This window comes from Strix uralensis, chromosome 3, assembly GCF_047716275.1.
Source record: "Strix uralensis isolate ZFMK-TIS-50842 chromosome 3, bStrUra1, whole genome shotgun sequence".
Taxonomy (NCBI): domain Eukaryota; kingdom Metazoa; phylum Chordata; class Aves; order Strigiformes; family Strigidae; genus Strix; species Strix uralensis.
In genome coordinates this window covers 108,421,480-108,443,820 of record NC_133974.1, presented here as the reverse complement: position 1 = coordinate 108,443,820, position 22,341 = coordinate 108,421,480, and the positions used below count along the sequence as shown (strand labels likewise).

The window sequence follows — 22,341 nt, the reverse complement described above, 5'->3', positions numbered from 1 at the left end:
CCCCCAGGGCCGCTCCCCGCCGCCCGCCGCCGCGGGCTGCCCTCGGCAGGCGCGTCCTCAGCCGCTGAGGCATCTGCATGGGCGGCGTGGGGCGGCCGCCGCAGGCCTGCCCCCCCCGGAGCCCCTTCTGCCGGCGGAGGGAGGGCCCCGAGGCGTGGTGGGACTGCTCGAAATTCCCCTCAGGCGCTGAGCACCCCGTCAGGGGCAGATTAAAAACAAACGGCTGGAATGAAATCTGCCGTACTGTGCATAGTGCAAGCTTGAGACTCGCTGTTGGCGAACGAAGGGTAAAAGCACAAGCAGGGTTTGATAAGAGTGTCGGGACACGGGGAAACGCTGCCGCATGCCTGCTGGGTTCCTTACATGAGGTACATAAGCAACCGCTGCTGGGCTGTGGTTGAGAACGGTGCCCTGAGCTCCCTGCACCAGCAGTCTGACCCCACACAACTGGGGTTTTGCACATTAGTTTTACGTGGGTCATTGTGAAGCTACAGGGGTTTTTTTTCTTCCTACTCTGTGGAAGAAGAGACGCAAGAGTAAGGCGGTCGAGGAGGCTGCAGAACCTCACAGAGATGTAGGCTATCCTGACCTGGGAGGGATCCACCACAACCGCCCAGGTCTGCTCCTCACTCCACACAGGGCAACCTAAAAGTTAAACCTTATCTATCTATCTATCTATCTATCTATCTATCTATCTATCTACCTATCTACCTATCTATCTATCACCAAATGCTTCCTGAACACCAACTGGCTTGGGGCCATGACCCCTTCCCTGGGGAACCCATTCCCGTACCGGACCACCCTCTCCATGAGGAGCTTTTCCCTAATAATAGTCAACGCGAACTTCCCCAGAGGCAGCTTTACAGCCTTGTGTCCTGTGGCCAGACATCGGAGAGGAGAGATGAGCGGCTCCCAGCCCATGTCCCCTCCTGAGGAGACTCTGTGAGAAGGACCTTCCAAAACTCCCTTGCTGCTGTTGCTCAGGGGTACGGCAGTGCTGCCTCCGCACTGCAGGGACTGCACTGGCTGCACAGGCACAGCAGCCCCCCAAGAAAATACAGTTGAATTACAGCAAGGCAGCTAACAGGACGGAAAAATACTTCTGTAGCTCCTAAGTGAGGTGCAACTACATACTTCTTACAAATGTAATCCAGGCCTTTCTATTCTATATATAGATGGGTGAGAACCCCCCCTTTTGTGTCCAACGGGGACTTACCCCCCCTTGGCCAGGATGTGCAGGGGGAGCCCCAGCAGCCAGGGAGATCAGTGGGTGTGCACATCTGCTGTCGGCCTCCAGCTGGCAAAAACTACGGCTGCCTGCAAACCACTGCTTGGAACCAGAAGTTATTGAGGAGGCGAAATACCTAGAGTAAAACAAACTCTGCTCCTTTATTTGGCTTTAATCCTGCATATTAGGGAGGTCTCTTGAAAGTAGTGGCTGGGGCAGAAAAGGGATGGGACCAAGGCTGTTTCTAGAACATTCCCTGGTACTTCTGAGCATGGTCACACACTCTTACACCATAGTTTCACAAACCATTTTAGCCCAACAGAACTTGGCACTGCCACTGAAAAGTACGGTGCCAGTCTACTCTCTGCCTTCAGCTGCTGCTGCTGCTTTTTTCACATCAGTAGCATTGAGCGTGGGTGCTTGATTGGGGAACTGGTGCGGCTGAAGACTGACTTGCCAAAGAAAATCACTAGGTGAATGCCAAAAGTGATGGTAGCAAAGCGTATGGGAAAAAGACATAAAATGTTTGGGGAGAAGGGGACCGCTTGTTGCTGTACCTGCACCAAGGTTGTACAGCTTAAAATATTACAGGACTAAAGCATTAGCTGCCTGCAGCATCCCTGTACATTTTTTTCAGCCATACATCTCTTTGAAGGTTTATCTTAACCCATTTCTTTCATGTGCAACTTCCCCTTTTCCTCAGAAACCTACCTGCAACCTTTTTCTTAAAAGAAAAAAACTGCAACTGGAAGAGGATTAACTTGGGAGCAGGGCAAATGCAAGGGTAAGCCTTTATGTGTGTCATCCTAATGGCACTCCAAAAATGTGCACTGAAATTAATATTTCCTTTTTGGGAGCAGAACACTGTGTGCCTTGTACGGATTTGGAAGTGTTTTGCTCCCCCCGCCCCTCAACTCATCAATGCTGTTGTAAAATGATCCGGCTATCTTGGAACAAGGGTTTTATTCTTGTGCATGATTTTAGGACCTGATCTCCTTTCACATGCACACTCAGCAATTTAAAACACACTCAGGAGAGTTCTTTATAAACTTGTGACTTGGCATGTGAAGCTTGGACTGGCAGTCCGTTAATGCTTTAAAAGCAAGTGGTTTTTTTCATCCTACCTAAGCATATATAATTTAAGATAGTTTCAAGAATGCATTTTTTTTTGTCATACACTTTGAAAAATTTGAGGTTTTAAGGTATAGCTTTATGTTTAATAAATATAATCTGTATGTTCTGTATGTTTATTATATTACTATATTCTGTATGTTTATTATATTACTAAGTAGAATATGTTCATTATATGCACTATATATATTTTATATTATTAACTATAACTACATAAATAGCTTTATAGTTAATGTCTGCTTCAGTAAATGGGCTAATTCTGCCTCCTTCCAGGTTCTGATTCACATCCTTCCCCAATGTATCTTTTGTCATTTTTCCGAGCATGCATCACTTTGCATAAATTTGCAAAAATGCAGACTGCATGCGCTTTCATAAAATCCCCATCACAGACTCTCTAGTGGCTTAACTTTTCAGTTACTATGGGAGCGTGTGAAGCCAGACAACTTGATAATACTTCCTGAAAGGGATGAAATAAAGTTATGTAGAGTCTATTGCATGTCAAGTAACATGCAAACATTTTGTCAATATTTTACAGCTCGTGCAGGATACTTACCTCATTTGCCTTATTTGGGCTACCACTCATTTAGATTTCTGCAGTGCTTGTAAGATTTAAAAAATCTTGAAATAGCCTTAGTTTCGACTATATTATGTGAGAATTATAAGTAGAGTTGGACTGAAATGTTTTGGAAACGTCTCAGTGACTCACAAGAAGGATGTTAGGGGAAATGTATTGTTTTGCCCCTTTTCAGCAAAAATTCTCGTAATCTTTTTGTTTATTTTTGGAGAGATGACACTTTGATGTCTCTGTACTTTGGGCTAGGATTATGAGGTTTAAAAGGAAGGCTGCCTGGGCCAAGGATATCTGGTTTGCTTTCTTTGTAGTAACCTGCAGAAAATTTTTATGTCATAAATCTTTGTAAAATCTCATTACTTGTCTTAAAATTTGTCAGTGAAATTCTTAGATGTGTCTATACTGAACAGATTTAACCTCTCAGCTTGCAACAAGCTAATAAGACCGTACTTATATTGTGCTCCCAACTGATTTGAGTGTGGTCTGTTGAGGACAGCAGAGACTGTGAAATTTTACCGAAAGTACGTGGAATATTTTGTTTGGACTTTGTGTGGAAGCAAGCAGCAACAAGAGCCATGGTGAGGAGGAAGGATCCTGGCTTAAATAAAAGGACAGTTGTAACTATCAAACATGAGAAAGGAGAAGAGTTTCAGGGAAGGGGAGAAAGAGAGTGAGAAGCAGGAGATAACAAGCAGATGTCTGGGAAAACAGGGATAGGGGAAGAAATCTAGCAGCAGGGGATAGAGGTGAAGGAAGGTGTGTAACTAGGTCAAGAACTGGCATGTTAATGAGGAATATAGGAGCAAAGAGGAGTAAGTAATGCGCTCAGAAACTGAGGATAAGAGCAGAAGTTGGGTGGGAGGAGAACAGATTTGTTTTATTAAGTTAGTGTAATCAATAGAAAAATAGAAAATGCCTTCCCACATGGCACATTTTCTTCTCTGGGGTGGTAGCAGTTTGCTCACTTTATGAATATTAAGGATTTTTTTAAGAGGTGCTAAATTTGAAAGAAGTCTGGTATATTCGCAAAGCTATATTTTCATTCAGGTGGCTGCTGGACACTGAGGCAGAGTAAAGCCTTGCTTAAAGGTCTTTTTTTGATGGGCATTAAAAAAGAAATGGAAAAAAAGCCAAATTAGAATTTCCTTTTAGAATGTTCCTAACAAATGTAGACAGGAGTGTAGATTTGCACAGATTCATGTTTTGCAGCTGAGACTTTTGATCCATTAATAGGTAACAATAATTATTATTGTGTGGAGTCAGCTTCAGATATGAATGGAATCCCAGTTTAATTAAATCAATATAAATATTTTAATGGATCCTTTGTAGTTTAACCAGTGTTGCGCCCAGAAGTGCTACTCATTGCATAAAAAGCTGGTTGAGAAACTGCCTCTAAAATCTAGATCTACCTCTTAATTTATTTGTAATACCATATATTAGGTATCTGATAGTAATCATAAGCTGAAGTTGAAAGGCAGAAGAATGTAATGCTCCCTGGAAAATTAGAGGTAGAAGCAAAAGGAAAACAGGTAGAAGGCAGGATGAAAGAAAATACAGCTTCTGTAGATTTTTCTCAGCTAAAAGTATGGGGACCAGACTAATCTCGAGTGGTTTTTGTAGGCTAGGCATGTTGCACAGTCAAGCTTTCATTAAATACGTTTTTCTGTTTTAATTTCAAGATTTAACTAAAAGTATTTTCAAATCCACAAGAAAGTAGGGGTTTGTAGACATGTAATGTATTAATTAGGTAAACTGATGTACTTGGGAGATGAAAAGGACAAGGGTTCAGACAAATAATTTTTCTATTTTCTTGGAGTCAAAATATGTTTCTTGAAAGAGGACTGCAGAATCAGGTACTGGATAACATGTTATCTTGGTCAGGTTACATATCCTCACACAACTGTACTCAGAGGTAAGCTCAGTAGAAAAGCTTATATAAACAAAAAGGAGATTTAAGGAGATAATTAGATTGCATGACTTTTACTGGTTCTCTGTATTATTTTCTTGTAGGATGTTCACAAGCCCTAGGACAGACAATCAGTTTCCACCATTAGTAGGGGCTCAGTTTTGATGTAAGTTCCAAGGAGTTCCTTCGATTTTAGTATATTACCACATATTTACACTATGATAAAGACAATTCAGTCAAGACATTAATAATGTCTCTCTGTGTCTCATCAGTTCAGCTCAGTGAAACATCACTGATGTGACAAACTGCATCAATAATGTTGATGTATAATAAAAAGACAGCTCCCAAAGTGTCTGTTGTCACTTATAGACCATGTACCTGTATCTGCCACGGTTATCTAAAGCAGAGTTTGATTTGCTGAGGCACAGGACTATAGCTCTGTGTGAGAAGGTGCAAGATACATAAATTAACCAGGGGAATACATTAACAAAGACGTGGTCTGCTCAGTCCTGCAGTCACTTTACAAAAAAAGAAATTGTGGGGGGCCTGATCTTGAAATGATTTTGCATTTTCTGAAATCCTTCTGGTTTCATCCTCTCTTGACTCCAGAGGGACTGCTAGCATGAGTTAAGGCTGGCTTCTGGGCAGCTGAGAAATAGGGGCAAGGCAACAGTAAAATGGCAGTGTTAATTTAACTCTCTGCCTCCTCTAAACATCCAGCTGAGATGAAGGTTCAGCATCACTGTGTGGCCAATCAGTGTCTTAAAGTTTCTGGTTAAGGAATGGGATTTTGATCACAGAAGTCCTGTTTGCAATAGCGGAATATTTATGTGCTTAATGAGCATATTAGTTCCTTCCCTGTTCTTCCTCACTGACCAACTCCCTTATGGGGCTGGGTGAGTTGCTACAGGCAGATACGGCTTTCTCCCATTGCTGTAATTGCCTTAAACAGACATTTTGTTACAGAGGGTCTTCTGTCAGGATCTGTGCAGACATAAATTCACAGGGATCCAGAGTGAGTCTAGTGAATATAATTTAGTTATTGAGATGAATGGCAGCTGTGTATGATGCACACAAAACACTAATTTGTGTCAGCCTACATTTTGTTCAAATATGCTGGAAGCTAATGGAAGAGGAAGTTTATTTCTCATCTCTTTAAAACAGTGCAAACTTGCTTTACCTAGCTGGTTGTTAAATTACCTATGGAAAAAAAAAATCTGAATTTAAATTACATGGAAAAGAATTTTGAGTGAGGAAATTAGCATTTTCTTCTAGCAAGTAACTGAAGAAGTTGGAGAAGCTTTAGTTTTCTGAAGTTAAATAAGTCGTGGTTGATCTACAATAAATGGAAGACTTTTGTTTACTGTGAGTGATGCTTGCATGCAGTGGTATTAATGTCACTTTCTACTTTTATAGAATCATCCTTTGAAACCGTTGTTAATTTATCAGCTTAAAAGCTGAATAGGTTGCAGCAAAATTGATGCAAATTTCTAAAGCAGTTTCTGAGTGCTGCTGGTTTCTGGGTGCTGCAGGCTCCGTATAATTACTAGCTTCCTGAGTAACGTGATTGAGTATGTACTTTACACAGTGGGTGCATGTGTGACTCGCACAAGTTAGATAATGGGATTGGTTTACAGAGAGGATGCAAGTTAAACCAGAAATATTTTTTAATTAACTTTAAGGTTACAGAGTCTGAACCTGAACCTCTGTTGTCTCATGTAGTTGCTTGCATACATTACCAGTTCACATATACAATGACCAACAAAGTTTATATTCACTTTGTACAGAAGGAAGTGCTTTCACAAAGCAAGAGACTGGCTCTCATGCCTCTGAGTGAGGTAAATGTAACTCAGCACTTCCTTGTGTTGGGAAAATTTAGGTTTTGCTTCAGCTGTGGCATAGGAATGTGACAGAATACAATTTGTTGTTTAGATTTTAAATCAGTGTCATCTGTGTGTGAATAAGGAAGTATATGTCACAACCAACATGGACTTCATTGACAACAGAATATAGCCTTCAACAAAACACAAACCATTCAAGTAGGGGCCTGATGGTGATCTTCATTAAGCATGTACTGATGTGATAAATTTCCTGAAGGGGATTGCAGCTGAAGAGAGTAATTTCATTTGCCAGACACAGATGTTTTAGAGAGAAGTAGCTTATCACCAGGAGGAAGGTATATCTATCACTCCTCAGTGCCAAAGAAACCCTTTATACTTAAAGAATTGGACTTGACAGAAGTTGTAGCAAGCCACCGTGTCTTAATTTAAAATTTATACCTGCTAAATGCTTCTTGATGTAGTCTTTTGAATGTGGCATAGAGCAAAGGCTTTTGCTTTCGAAGCAGCCGCTGGGATAATGTGGGATGTCCTAGCTGATGTGCTTAGCAGAATCCTCTAAGGATTTCATGAATCTCAGCTGCAGATTTTGGATCTAGTGAACTTCTTTTTTCCATCTGGGAGGTAGACTCAGTCATTGCTGTGGAACAGGTTTCACCAAAATTGTTTCCAGTGCAAGATCTGTTATCTTATGTTTTTAAAACAAAATAAATAGTAAAAATGTAACATTAAATAATGAAAATGAATCTAACAACCACTGGCAGACATCTGGTGAATTAGCAGAACTGTATGAAGGTGCTGAAAGCATAAAACCACCAGTTTTCTTTTCTATAGCTACTTTTTTTTCTTTGTGAGGAAATTTGACAATACTGACTAGTCGAGGCCTTTGCTTTGAATCACCATCTAGAAAAGCCTTATCTTGAGCAGGAGACTAGCTGTATAAATTAGGTGCCAGAAGTTCAACACTGCTGGAAATAATCCAGACTTGTGAAGGTGCTGTGCTGTGCCCCAGCCCGCTGAGTTTAAGTGAGCAATTCTCTCGACATGTTCCCTTTTTTTTTTTTTTTCCCTCCAGCCATCTCGATTCCAAAGCTTTCCCTTCTTTCTGCGTTCTTAAGCAGTATCCCTCGAAAATTACTCAGAGATTTGACTTGGTGGAGTTTTAACAGTAGGTGGCAGTGAACAGCAAATGTAAACCAGCTGGCCTCCTGCTTCTTTTACATTGTGTTGATTTCTGACAAACTCTCTCTGAAATTACTGTCTTAGAAACAGTCTAAGAATCAGGTTCATCTTTCTGCTGAAGAATTAAAGGGGTTATTAAAGTATAAGCGACTGGCAGGTACAGCTTTTTTTTAATTATTACAAGGGATTGCAAAAGAGATGTTGCCTGATAATCCTCTTAATTGTGTCAGGACTGTAAAAGAAGACTTGACTGGTCTGGAGATGGTTTTAGGCAGGGTAATAGAGAAGAGGATGAGAAGGTACTGTTAAAATTGCTTAGATACAGCACAGAAGGAATTAACTGAAGTTTTGGAGTTTTATGTAGTGTGCTGAAGGCATGAAACACAGCAGTGTCTTCCCAGCCCTCCTCCCCCTGATCCTATCATATGATGAGACTAATGGCAAGAAAAGAGATGCTATTGGTTTCTGATGACTGTCATTACCACTACTGTAACATCTTTCTTCTACTGCAAGTTTCTGTGGTTCAGATCAAGTAGATTTCTTGTGGAGAGAATGATTCTGCTACGTTTTTGTTTGGTGCTGTTTTTTTCCTTTTCTTGGATACTTTTCAAGCAATTCCATGAGTATTAGCTTCCCCTGGACCCTTGCTGTGATTGCTTCTAGGGAACTGCACGTGGTCTTAGTCAGCTGCAGCATGCTCTGGACAGGCTGCCAAGAGTAGTGGGAGCGAGGGAAGAGGTGCAGAGCTTCAGCTGTCTGTGCTGTTGGCTCCAGATCCTGCGGATCTCACCTTCTCTTCCTTTTTGTGATAGCTCTCTACATGCAGGACTGAGAACTGTTGCCCCTTCCAAGTCTCTTGTGCGTGACTCAGTTATCTCCAACTGTTGTCACTCTGGAGATTGAACCTGTGGTCAGAAACCCTTACGTGTTTCTTCCCACCGGAGTGGAACCATCTACTCCCTCGTAAAACTAAAAATCTTTCCTGTAATTAGTAACTTGTTGTGGGAAATTCATGTCATGCTTATCTAGTGAAATCATGCCTGAATTGCTCTAAGAGGCAGAAATGTGGGATGCCACAGGGAAAGTAAGAAATCCATAGGGAAGGTAAGCACTGCTGCTAAGATACACACAGGTGTGCATGGTTTTGACCCCGATTTACCTGCAAACCTGGCGAGTGTTGCCTCCTGCGTTGGAGGGAAGCTGTGATCTAAAGTGCCTGGCCAGATGGCACAGAGAGCCTCCATCACAGCATATGAGTCACAGAGCCTGGACAGAAACTGGAAGAAAAATAGGTGCACCCCTTGGAGCTTCATTTCCTTAGCAGGGATGGGGTTGTAGTTTTGTGTGGAAGATGTAAAAATTAGAAGTTGTGCCAACAGAGACTTCTGCGGATTGACCTGCAAGAAGCATGCACTTGCAAAATGTAGTTACCACACACATACATGCATCTGAAACCTCTTTTGTAGCTGATTTTTACCTAACCATTTCCAGTTTTATTTTACAGGCTTAGAAATTGTTATTCTGATATTCTAATTATTATTAGAAATAATTTGTGTCTGTATTTGGGGGATACATTCAAAGACTGTACCCCTTATTTTATCCCTTACCAGCTAGATGGCCCTAAAAATTCAGTAGAGATTTGCAGAATTTTGGTTCTCTCTTGCCACGTGCTTCGGCCTGTAACATTTTTATATGTAAATTTTTCTATGGAACGTTTTTATATTGTAAAATAAATCCAAAACTCGAGTTGAAAAAACTACCAAATGAAATCAGTGAGGAGCTCGGGCGCGGCGCGGCGGGAGCCGCGGTGCTGGGCTTAGCTCGTGGTTGAGGGCGCGTGTTTCCAGCCCTTCCGTCCCACAGCCGCGCAGAGTCAAACCGACGGCGGCTGGTGCTGCCGGGGGGCGCGGGTTTCTCCCAGGAGAGCCGCGGGGTGCGGGGCCGGGGGTAGCCGCCATCCGCCCGCCGCGGGGCGCGGAGGGTTACAGGGCGGTGTCGTGACGCCACGGTGTTGCCGGGAGACAGCGCGCTGTTTGCGCGAGCTACCCAATAGGCGTCGGGGAAGGTGATGTCATGTCGTCGTCGGCGCCTCCTCATTGGTCGGCGCTGGCGGCGGGGCGGGGACCGGCCCGGGAACGGGGGGCGAGCTCCGCGGGGAGGGAGGCGGGAGCGGCCTCGGGCGGCGTGGGGCCCCGCCCCGCGCCGCGCCGCCGCCTCTTGTGGAAGAATAAACGTACTGGGGGGGTAGTTAAAGCTGGTCATGGCTACGGGGAGATGGCCGGGCCAGCCCCCCCCCGGGCCGGTCCTGCCGCCCCCGCAGGTGGCTCTTTCGAAAGCGAAACGCTCCCGGAGGTGTGAGCGGGCGGCGGGAGACTTTGTACAGCGGATTTAAAACAGATGCGAGACACTTGGCATGTTTTAAATATTGCTGTATTTCAAAGCGCTGTAGCAAAAAAAAAAAAAAAAGTGTTTTGTTTTTCTTTGCTGTAATTAGACAACTACAGAAATACATGTTTCTGACTTTTTTTTAGCACCCCCCCCAGCTGCAAGAGTGTTGTATTGAACAATACTTGATTATTGCATAGGAGCTCCCGGGGCTTTTATCAATGCTGCTAAGGTTTCTTTACTGCTGTAGAAAAAGAGATGTTTATATACAAACTAGGTCTGAGTTTTGTTCTCCCTTCATCTGGAAACTTCTAATCCTCTTCCCTTTTATCCTTTTTAATTACTGCGAAGATTTTAATACGAGTAGGAAAAACAGATGGAGCTGGTTTTGCTGCAGAGAGCCCAGTAACGGTGCTCATTTAACATACTTTTCTTCCGAGCCTTCCCTGAGCTTTTGAAGCGCTGCTAGCAAAGTAGCTGGGTTTGATACGGGTATCCCGCACTCCGGTCCAGGGAAGGGAAAACTTTTTTTTCTTTCCCCTTTTTAAGTGGGTGTAAAAGATTTGCGGGGTTGCTTTTTGCACAGCCCGACCTTAATACGGGTCTCGAGGACTTTGTTTTGACACCTCAGCGTTGTTCTGCGGGGTTTAACTTGGCCCCTGTAGCTCGACTGCCAGGTCCAACTAAAAAACAGCCAAGCCAGTAAAACGTACCTTGGGCAGGGCTGCGAACCCGGCCGCGTGCCCGGGGAGCTAGAAGGGGAGTATCGGCGGGACCGCCCGTGTGCGGCGGCAGGGCCGGCGGCACAGCCGGGGGGCGGCTCCGGTGTCGAAGCCTGACCTTGCCCGGTGGCTGCCCCCTCCCCCGCGCCGCCCCGCGGCCGGCCCCGGGAGGCTTCCTCGGGGCGGGACCGGTGCTGTGTGTGCCCCTGCCCTGCGTGGGGCCCGGCGCTTCTCGGAGGGACGTGCCGGAGGAGGTGACCCGGGGGGACTCACGCAGTCCTGGGCGGGCTGACCCCCGCCGCACCGGCCGTGGCAGTGCAGCCCCCGGTCGGCCGGGGCCGGGCGCGGCGCGGCGGCGCCCCCGGGCCGGGCACCCCCGGCGGGGGGTAGGAGGCGGGCCGGCCCCTCCCGGGGGTGGGCGGCGGGCGGGGCGCGGCGGCTCCTCCTCGCCGGGCCGGGGTTAGTTTCGGAGCGGAGCCGGGGGCGACGGTAGCGGTGGGAGAGCAGCACCCGGTGGGAACAAAGCGGAGGCTGGGCAGCGAGGCTGGGCCGGGCGCCTCCCGCAACAGGTCTCCCAGCGCGTCCCGGCGGCAGCGCAGGCCCTCCGCCTCCCGGGTCGCCGGTCTCCCGCTCCGGGCGGTGGGGCCGGCACCGGCCGCCCCCATGCGGTTCGGCTCCAAGATGATGCCGGTGAGTGCCGGGCGGGCCGGGCCGGGGGGGCTCGGCGCGGCGGGTGGCGCCTGGGGGCCGCCCCTGGGGCGCGGAAAGTTGGAGCGGGGCAGCGGGAGGGAAAATGGATCCTGTGAACGTGGGGGGGGGCGACCTGCCTTCCTTCTCCCTCCTCCCTCTCTCTTCTCCCTCCCTTCCTCTCTTCCTCCCTCCCTCCGCCCAGGGCGGGCTCCGCGGGCGCGCAGGGGCTTCCCCTCCCCCTCCCGGCTTTTTTTTTTTTTTTTTTTCCCCCTCAGCTTTTCTTTTTCTTCCTCTTTCACGGCGGGATCAACTTGTTAGACGGGCCCGCTGGAGCGGAGCCAGGGCGGGGGGAAGGGGGGGGCTGCGGGGCCCCGGGGTGCCGGCGGAGGGGGGGGGGGGGGGGCCTCACAGCGCCCGGTATCTTCCTTCGCCCTGCTCCGGGGGAGGGGGGGGGGGCGGATAAGGCCGTCCCGCTGGGGCTGCTCGCTCCGCTCGCCGCGGGGTAAGCGGGCACCTCCTCTGAACCCTGCTTTTTTTTTTTTAATGGTGTGAAGTTCTCAAAGTTGCTTTGAAACGAGCCGTATCTGCTGCTTCGTGGGAGTGGGGGGTGGGTTTGTTTTCGAGTGCCCGGACTCCGGGAGGAAGATGGTGTCCATGTTGTTTGCGGTTGAAAGTGATGAGGAGCTCTCGGGGTAGGTATTCCCAGCCCCGGCTGGGGGAGTTTCAGGAGTTGTTCACGTCTGTGTGTGTTAAACCTGCCCTGCTCTGGGAGGTGTCTCTGCTTTAACACTTTCCAAAGGAGAGGGAGGACCACCTCCTGTCGGAGTTTTAACGTGAATTTTAAAACTACACCGATTTTGTCAGCTGAAGTTGGATGAAAGTATAGCACAGCAGCTTGGCTTAGTTTTCAGCACAAAATACGTGAAGGTGATGCCATGATATACTTAGTTTCCTTAAAAAGTATGCCTGCCTACGAATACCTGGTTTTACCAACAGGGATGCCCTATGAAATCCATAATGGATGCCCTATGAAATCCATAATCTGTCATAGCGCTGAGGGATATGGTGTAGTTGGGAACTGTCAGTGTTAGGTTAATGGTTGGACTGGATGATCTTCAAGGTCTTTTCCAACCTAGACGATTCTGTGATTCTGTTCTGAAAGACTGTACAGAAAATCCCAGCAAGTTTAATACCTGTTTAGTCCGAGTGGAGGGTGCTTTAAAATGTACTCTCTGCCATCCTCCCTGGGGCGATCCAGCCTGCCTTACCTCGCTTGGTACCGAGTAGCTCTGCACGCATAGGTAGTCCTGTCAACAGTAGTCTTATGTTAAAAATTATTTCCAGTTTAACTCTTCCAGGAGCTGACTGAAGCAAGTGAAGGAACTGTACTGGGAGGTGAAACTGGGGAACCCGTGCTGGAAGGATATGGGCGTTTCAGGGATGCTTGTTTTGCCGTCGGTGTGAGGTTCTTCCTCTGCAATTAGGAGGAAATAATGAGCGATAATTTGATCTCGCAGAACACTAGAGAAGGCTGGGTGACTGTTGCTGTAACTAATGAGGGAGGAACAGACAATATGAGCCCAACTACAGATTAAATAGTCAATGTGTTGTGCAACTCTGCTGTTGTCTACCCATGAAAAACTGAGAAAAACAAGCAGTAAATATAATAATAAGGTGTTAATTCACCCCATGTCAAAACCGAGCTAGATAAGCACTCTTGTACAACAGCAAAATCTCAAAGAGATGTTGCTGGCCAGTTGCCTGTCACTGAGTTCAAATAAAGGAGAAAACAAGCAGGAGTAGTCTTATCCCATCAGCGTTTGCAGATGACAAGTTCCAGAGTCTGCATTGCTCTGGTGGCTCAGACTTTGGCTGATGACTCAACTCATTAGTGATTCTGGTTTTTAACTCATAAATAAAGGGATGGATACATGCTTTTTACACTGTGTTTACTGTGAATAATGAAAGATTTGTGAGGGCTGAACGTGGCTAAAGGAATTAAAAATATAAGTGTTATGAGTATGAGAACTTTAATTCACCTTTTTAAAAAACCGAGTTGTTTTAGTGTAATCTTCAGAGGGATAAGGTATCCAACAGTTATATTAAACAGTGCAAAAGGTTGTTAAACAAGTGCTGTGGTCCACTGGCTGTGGGGCAAATAGACATTTGCCACTTTGAAAACATTTTATAATAAATATACTCACCTGAAGGTGAATACAAAAGTGTGGAAAATGCAGTGCCAGAAGTAAGTCTTAATATTTATCTTTTTTGTAAGTGTTTCTACAGATTTCCTTGTCTCTTCTTTTTTTTTTTTTTTTTTCTCCACCCACTGAACTAATTCTCATTTCTCTTTATAAAGAGGTTGAAAGAGTTTTGGGTGGGAAGAGAAGGAGGGTTTGAAGGAAGTCGGAAGCAAGCAGGTCATCTGAGTGCTCCTTTATTTACACACTAATGAGGTGTTCATGGACTCGAGTATCTTTATCTGCATTGTTTGAATGAGTAGTAGGCTGGCCCTAAACCATCTGCAGAATTTGTTTCTTGCTTAACATTACTTATGTCTCTTTCTCTTCCCTACCCTCCAAATAAAATTGTCTCTATAAGATTTTAACTCTGTTCCAGGTCTACTTCTCCCTATCTCCAGAAGGTAGCATGAGCAAGGAGCACAGAAGGGCTTGTGACCCCCAAGTGGGGACTACAGCAGTCATGAGCCCAGCCAGGAATTCACCTCTTGAGTAGCTGCCAGTGAAAAGCTTGGAAACTGCTGTAGCAGCATAACTACTCGTGCTCCTGGGAGACTACCCTGAAATGGGAATGTTTTCCTTGCGGTGATGACAGATAGGAGCTAAACTGCTGCTGTAACCATATGTCAGGACAATGTGATTAAAAGTCTGCATAAGGGTGTAATATGAAGTAATCTGTGTGTAGCTGTACTGATGAAGGTAATAACAGGGTTAATGCTGGCAAGCTGTGTGAAGTTGTGTCACCTTTCATCTGCGAAGGCTCGTGGGAGTGTGACTGGTACTGTTAAGTAGTGAAAAGGAGCTGGAAACACTTTCTAAAATAGCATATTTTTCTGCAGCATAATTGGTGTCTCTCCCTTATTTTACATTATTACCCTAAAGATGAGCATGTATTGAGAAATAATTTGCGTCATTATGCATACTGGATAAATGGCTTTTTGCAGATAGTAGGAGGTAACACAGATTGAGCTACCCTTTAATGTCCAGAGAAGTCTTTGGATCAAACCCCTTTGATCTAGATAAGGGTCCATTTTGCATTTTGTCTTACGTGCAGTAGTTATTGGGAGCCTCCTGGAAATCAGGATGGATCCAGACATGCAGATACATTGTAAGGATTAGGGACTAACTAGGCAAGCTGGGGAGTGCTTAGATTCCTAAATTAATTTTGCCTTCTATCATCAGAAATGACTTAAATTTTTGAAATTGAAGTTTCCTGATAACCGTGTTCTTTTCTAATCAAGTTAAACTACGCTTTGTTTAACGCTGCAACTTTGATACCATAAGGAGTTGTGCTTCCCTTGTAAAGTCTGTTGAACACCTTGTTCCAAGTGGTCTCTGAGCTGTAATTTCCAGTGAATGCTGGACTTAAAGTACATATTTGCATTGCAGAATGCTCGCTACTTTGTGGATGTGCATATTTTTTCTAAATGTATTTTTAACCTTTAAAAAAACCCCTGTAACTAAGGTTGTTTTGCTCTATTAGGCAGTTAATTGGAGTTGTCATATGGATTCTGAATTACTGAAATAGTGTAGTAGTAGTTCATCTTGGGCAGTTTTCTTAGGAAATGCTTTTCTTGCAGCTTAACTAAAGAAATTTTAACAGAAATGAATCTCTTGCACTTTGTAAGATGAGCAGCTATAAGTTTATAAGCAAACTGACCCCAGTAGAGTTTAACAACTTGTTATGATACCAATAAGTGATAGTAGGATCTCAGCCCCATTTCCTGTAGTCATTTAATTATTTAAGCTCCAATCAGGTTTATCCGCCATTAACACTGTGTTTTCTTGTCTGCCTGTGTGGATTTCAGTGCATGAATGGGACTTCAGACTGTGAGCACTTCTGAGCATATGCCTCCTATCTTCATCTGATTGAAGTATTTAGTATCTGTTGTGTGTTCTTTGGATTTCCATTTAATGTTAATCATTTGGAAGTTTTAATATTATGATTGTATTCAGTGTTTAAAGTATTTTGTCTAGAATGCTGAATAAAGTTTAGGTGATTGTTTTGATCAACATTCTTACCTCTAAACTTCAACCTGCCTCTTGTGCTTCTTATAGGTTGTGACTTGTCATTATGCACAAGAGGAAATACTGCCTTGAGGTTTCCCAAGTACTCCCCCCCCCCCCCCCTCCCCTTCATGTTGTTACAATAAGATTTTCTTTTTTCTGTCCCATGAATAGTTGTTTCAGGAATAGTTTTAAATGTGTTTAATTTCTCAGATGACTCTTTTTAATACCTTAGCCCTCCATCTGCAATTTGTGTTAGATTATGCTGCAGTATGTTAAATATCTTCGTTTCTTTGTGTGGCTTTTATCAGAAATGGGGGAAGGGCAATATTACAAATTCATACCAGATCAAGCTGTGGAAGCCGTGGGAATAGCTAATTATGCTGCTTCTGATCTATTCAACAGTTCAGGGTGTGAGTGCCTCGTGGGCCTCTTGCATTTACTGTTTCAAGAGCTAGTATGCAGTGATGAAGTTTGGGATGGGTGGATAATTCACAGGATTTCTTTTTTTTTTTTTTTTTCCCCCCTCTTCCTAGTGTTGCCAGATGGGATCTCCACTTTATTAGCGAGCAGGTCTGCTTTCTGGGATTAATTTACATGCAAGTCAGTTGGACTTTAAAAGAGGCAGGTATAAAGGTTATTTCAGCAGAATAAACTAGCAGAATGGCAATGTGCCTAGCATTCCTTTCAAATTATTGATTAAGAAACTGTCTTGAAAGTGCTCCATTTGTCTAGCTGCTGTCCTTGTTAGTAGTCTGCCTCGGGGACTCTCCTTTCTCTCCCGCTGTGTGTGTTATTGAGCTTGTTTAATTATGGGCAGACTTGTGCCTTGCTGCCGTACAGCCTCTCTGAAGAGGGAGCTGGATAACCCGGAGGAGACTGACTCAAGCTACCTCCCATGGCTTGGTGGCACAGCTAGGGAGGACTTCTTGCTTCCTTTTGCGTGTCCCCACTGATAACAAAGGAACCCCCAGATCATTTTAATCTCTGGGCTTTTGACTTCCTGTGAAGTGTAAAAACTTACTTAATGCTCTGGAAACTGGAAGGTGCTCCTATTCATGAGGCAATGAACAGATAAAACTCTTTGCTCCAAGTTTTATTATCTTTAGGCCTCGTTTCTCTGGGCTTAGTCACTTGTGAGTCAGGCAAAGTCTTTTTGATCTTCAGTTCTTAAACAGTCGGATGATACTGTGTATAAAGGTCACTAGAAATCCTGGACATCATGTGAAGTATACTTAATTATCTTAGTCACTGTTGCTTAACTGTTTTAGAGGTTCCAGGCTTTTCTGTGGAAGGTGAAAGACCCAAAACATTGTTTAAAACAGTGTTAGATAACTATTACTGTAGTTTGGGTTAAATGTTCAAGGAGAGGGAACCGTGAGTGAATCCAGGACAGAACGGCAATCATGACTCTCATGATGCTGGACATGTTAAAAGGCAGAAACCAGTCTTCTGCTTGCTTTTGCTACTTGCTTGTTAATCATTAATATTCTGGATCTTGCTGGCAGTGTTTAGAGTTAGTCATGCATGTGTCCTCACCAGTTGTTTCACCATAGCAATGGCATTATGTGGGTGTTGAACCCAGTTGTGTCTAAAGGACACAACCCTTTGGGTTTTGTTGCTGTGTCATTAATACCAAGAATTTTATTACTGAGATGGTAACGTCATTCCTGTACCAATTTCTTCTATGCTACAGTGATGCTTCCAAGTCTTAATATGATATGATCCTTTGATAGATGGCTGCGTGCAGTGCCCTAGCTTTTATTGACATCTCTTTTAAAAGGGAGGATTAGGGGAACATTTCTTGCCTTTTTCTTGAAAATCCTACCCTTACATCTTTATTTCATCCTTTTGCAAAGTAAAGCGTATACATCTTAAACATGTACTGCAGTTATCCCTTGTTCTGCATAGTTCTCTTGATACAGAATTGATTCAGGAAAACCTTTATCTGTAGTGTGTCTGGGTTATAGTTACAGTATGCAAAATCAAGTAAAAACATGGACACATTCACAGTGCTGTCTTGAAAGCTTCTGATGTTACTATTTTGAGTTATTCAATATCAAACATCTGGTCTAAAATACTAACTGCTACGGATCAGAGCATTTAATAAAGTGAGCGGAAGCTGCAGGGAAGTTAAGCCACTTGTTAAAGGTCATGTAGTGAGTTCAGCCTGGGAGCTGGGAGACCCGTATGGTCAAACCAACTGGTACACTGTGATGCAGCTGTAATATAAGTCTGTCATATCCAGTGTAAGTATTAAATGATCTTGCTGAAAGTAATTACATTGCCTGTACCCCGACTTATGCAGGGTTAATCATGAATGGGGAGAGAACCTTCATTCTGTTCCATGCTTGAGCACAGTCCCCAAAAGAGGTGCTTGTTCATAAATGCTTTACATGTGTGTAGAGTTTGTGTTTCTGTTTCACTGTTTAAGTCATCTTGGATATAAAAAGCAGCACATGCGTTTCATTTTGGTTTTTGTCAGAATAAGTAGGAGATTTTCCTTGTATTTTGATACTTTTATTTTGTGAGGCTTAACTGCTTAAGGAGCAATTCAGATCTAAGCTTAGATTACTAGTTTTACTCTATTGCAATAGAGTGTTAAATCCCATTGTTTCTTTAAATTGAAAGCTAAGGAAGAGTATCTGGGATCTTGTATTTTTCTTGCTTTCAGTTTCCTTCTGTCATTTAAGAGGAAAATCCATATTTTCTTAGATCTTCTTCAGTGGGCTCTTTTTTAATGCTGTCATTGTTATCCCATTTGAGCTCTAGACTGCACCAAACCACTGATGTGCTCTGGTACTCCAGTGGAGCCACAGCCTGCTGGTGCAGCTTTGCAGTGTGTAAATAAGGAGCAGGACGACTACACGTAAGCAGTGGGGTAGAGTATCCCTCTTGCATTCTCAAGGTGTGGAGGCTTGGCCTTCTGCAAGGTGACTGTCCCCTTCTTGGGTTTCAGTAGCCACAAGCCTCTTCAGCAAGACACACAGGGATCTCACCCCCCTATTCCTTAGTTTTGCTGGACAAATTTAAAGTTGTAAAAGCTGGCTGGGCTAGAAAATCGCACAGAAATGTCCATGAAGGCTCTTGCTCCCTGTAGCTGGGGCTGTTATTCAGCTGTTTGTTTTACCTGTGCACAGTTAGAACTTGGTGGCAATTTCCTTGCTGCTTGAGACTGGTGCTCTCTTTGTTTGGTGTGCTCTTCTCTTTTTTTTTTTTTTTTTTCCAAAAAGTGTGTGCAAACACCTTTTTTTCACCCTGCTCTCCATCCTATGTAAGTGTATGCTGCCCTGAATGCAGAACCTCACCCAGATCAGTATCTGGGCCATGCAGAGCAGTGATTGATGGCTCCTGCCCTGACTTCTCCATGAAAGTGAAACCCATCCTTGCCATCTTTGGGCATCCCAGGGCTGGGAAAACCCTCTAGAGGATGGGATTCCCAGAATTTGTTAGAGGTTCTCTGATCTCAGCTGTAGTAAGACTGTGTGTGTGTCTCAACATAATGAAGTGTTCAGGAAAAGCTGACATAGCAGGCAATGTGACTGATTTCTGGCTGCAAAAGAGGGAGGGAGCAAGGTGTCGTGGAGTTGTGAAAGGCATTGTGTGTAGGGGCTGAGCGAAATACTCCAGACCTCCTTGGAGAATGCCACGAAGCTCTCTTGTGAAATACCAAAACCAACAAAGCAGCTCTGCCATGGGTCATGTATGAGCTGTGTTTCTGAAGTGCATAGCCTACTTGTCATGCTGCCCCATAGCCACTTTATCAGCGATAGCCACACTGTGTCTTCCAGCCTTTTGAGAACATGTTTTATTACAAGTAAAGGTTTGTGTGGGGAAGCTATGGAAACGGCGCTGCCTCTGCATCATTATTCCTATGCTATTGCATGTAGGTCTTGCCAACGAGGCCTTTCTGCAGTGTGGTTTTCCAGTGTTGCACAAAAACGTTGTTTAGAGTGCTTCTCTTGCAAATAGCATTTAGTGAGGTTGGGTTAGAGAAGTTTTCTACCTCCAGGGAAGCTGAATGAGTGGCCAAATAGTAACAGGCTGAGAGGGACAGTTTCTGGAGTTCTTGGGTCAGACGAAGCTTGTTGAGGAGCCTGGCATAATATAAATGTTGATTAGATTAAACTCTACTTTGTTTAATTCATTTAAAACAGCTGTGACATCACCTCAGTGACCACCATTTTATACAAGGCCATCTGTGAAGATCACCGTCATGACTTTTCTGGTGACAACATGCAGAGCCACCCAACAAGCCTGCTGCCTTGCTCTGATGAACTGCTCTCCCCTCCTTTGCTTCTCAGCTGGCATGTCTGCGTAGAGCATGGTATTGCCTAGAAAGAGCTCTGGGGAGTGAGTGGCGCTTAAATAAAACCTGTCAGACAGTGATCAACTGTACAATCTGCCACCCTTCTGCAGCTTCTGTTATAGTAGCTGAATATTTCCTGATGAAAGTTAAAGCATGTAGAGCTCTGCATTACAGGAGCAAAGGTTAGATCAAGTGGGGTGTTTGGTGGGCTGACTGATGAGGCAATATTTCTTCTTCCTAGTTCTGCTGTAGTTGTACGTATCCCATTATAATGTGGTTGACTAAGACCATCTGACCATCCATCGTTTCCAGTGTTGGAGTAGCCCCACTGGTCCCTTTTAACTTGCAAAATAACAAAAAAGATCCATCTGTTTTGATGCAAAAGCTCCATGTGTCTTCTGTGCCAGTTGAAGACGTGCTGCTGTAACATAGTATTTTCCAGTATCCGCACACTTACTAATGACTTCCTGTGTGTTTGCAGCCCAGAAATGGTAGGACAAACCCCCTTCTTTATTGCTTTGAATAATAACTTCAGCTGTTGTCAAATAGATATGATCACCAAGCATAGGCATTTTGTGCCAGTTGTCTTTGGCATTGCCATGCACGGGCTGCTCGCTTTCAGTGTACTGGCAGTCATCTGGGTTTGAGAGGTGAAGGTCATTCTTCAAGGTACGCTTCCATTGCAACAGCAGTGTTCCCACCCAGAACTGGTGGTGAATTGGAAAGAGCTACCCTTCTGCAAAGGTATGGTGTGACATTACACCTAATTAATTTAATAGTAGGATGCTGTTCAAATGGATGGTCTTGTTCCTTTGGTTTCAATCCCCACCCAAAGCCACGTGTCTTTTGTAGCTTCCCCTTGAATTTAGTAAGGAGTTGGATGACGGTTAGGAGGAAATGCTACCTACAGTAAAGGCAAAAAGCAACAGAAAGGTTTATATGGTGGAAGTGATTTGCCATGTGGCTGCATAATCAGACGTAATGGGGGGGATTTGAGAAGAGCATGGCTTGCCTCTTGTCAGCTCACCATTTAGGTCAGCTAAGTTGTAGCGGTCAGATGATACCTCATGCTTTCTTTAACCTCCATGTTGTCTTGAGAGATGGTGGTAGAGGGGAACTTCTCCACCACCTTCAGGTATTCTCAGTCACTGCGAGGATTAAGTTGAACTAACACAAGCATATATTTATCCAGGTGAGACTGAGAAGCTCATGTAGCGGGAAGTCTCTGCTTCCTGGAGGTGTGTATATAGGAGGCCAGTGCTGACCTTGAAAGCAGTAAAGCATGCAGACTGTTGTGCTGTGTGGTCTGAAATTCCTGTTTTGGGTTTGTTTCTTTTTTTGCTTATCCTGAAGGTAGATGGCTGAACAGCATGTTCTGGGGTTGTAGCATAAAGGAGATGTCAACCTGTGGTGCACTAAAATACCCCCAAATTTCACATTGTAGTAATGCGCTTTAGGATACCAGACTGGTCAGCCTGTATCACAGAACAGCCCAGACAGTGTATCCTGTGACTTTCCCCACACTGGAATTACCTGTGCGGTTAAATGTGACACTGTTTCAGGTGCCAAAAATGGTGTGTCCTCTGACCTACCTGTGCATGTCATGAGTGTTTTGGTTTGTCATAGATTTGCTTCATGGAGGTAGGACACAGATTTTGGCAGCTATTTTCGTGGAGGAGTGAGTAATGTGATGTAAGGAATAGTATTTTCAAAAGCATTTGGCACTGAGCACTATGAAGTTGATGATATTGGAGTAAACCAGTGTTCTGTTTTTTTTTTTTTTCTGACTTGCTACATGATTTGTTTTGTGTTGCTGTTAAATCACAAAGTTTCTGCTTTCTTGTTCACTTGGTTTTGTGTTTTTTTTTAAACTGAGCTCACAGAAAAAAAATCCTCTGTTCTACTTCAATACTCTGCCTCCCCAGTGGGTGCTCCCAGGAGCACAGCTCCCTATTGCCAGTAAATAGAACTTAATGAATTTGCTTGATGTGTGGGTCAGGCACTTGTTGCGTGATAAATGTGGATTTGACTTGTTCTGGTGGGCTGAGGCCGAGTGCTTCCTGGTGTGAATGTTGATTGTCTTTTTATTGGTGAGATTATTATACATTGGCTGGAAAGGTAGTAAATGAGTG

At 44.4% G+C, this 22,341-nt stretch overlaps 1 protein-coding gene across 1 annotated transcript in view; it reads left to right on the top strand.

Moving 5' to 3' along the window:
- The first annotated feature begins 11,425 nt into the window (after positions 1-11,425).
- TP53BP2 (tumor protein p53 binding protein 2) overlaps positions 11,426-22,341 on the top strand; it is a 49,278-nt gene continuing 38,362 nt past the window's right edge. Inside the window, exon 1 of the mRNA XM_074863815.1 lies at positions 11,426-11,653. Coding sequence (XP_074719916.1) covers positions 11,627-11,653 — 27 coding nt within the window. The 5' untranslated portion in view covers positions 11,426-11,626. The remainder of the gene's footprint in view (positions 11,654-22,341) is intronic.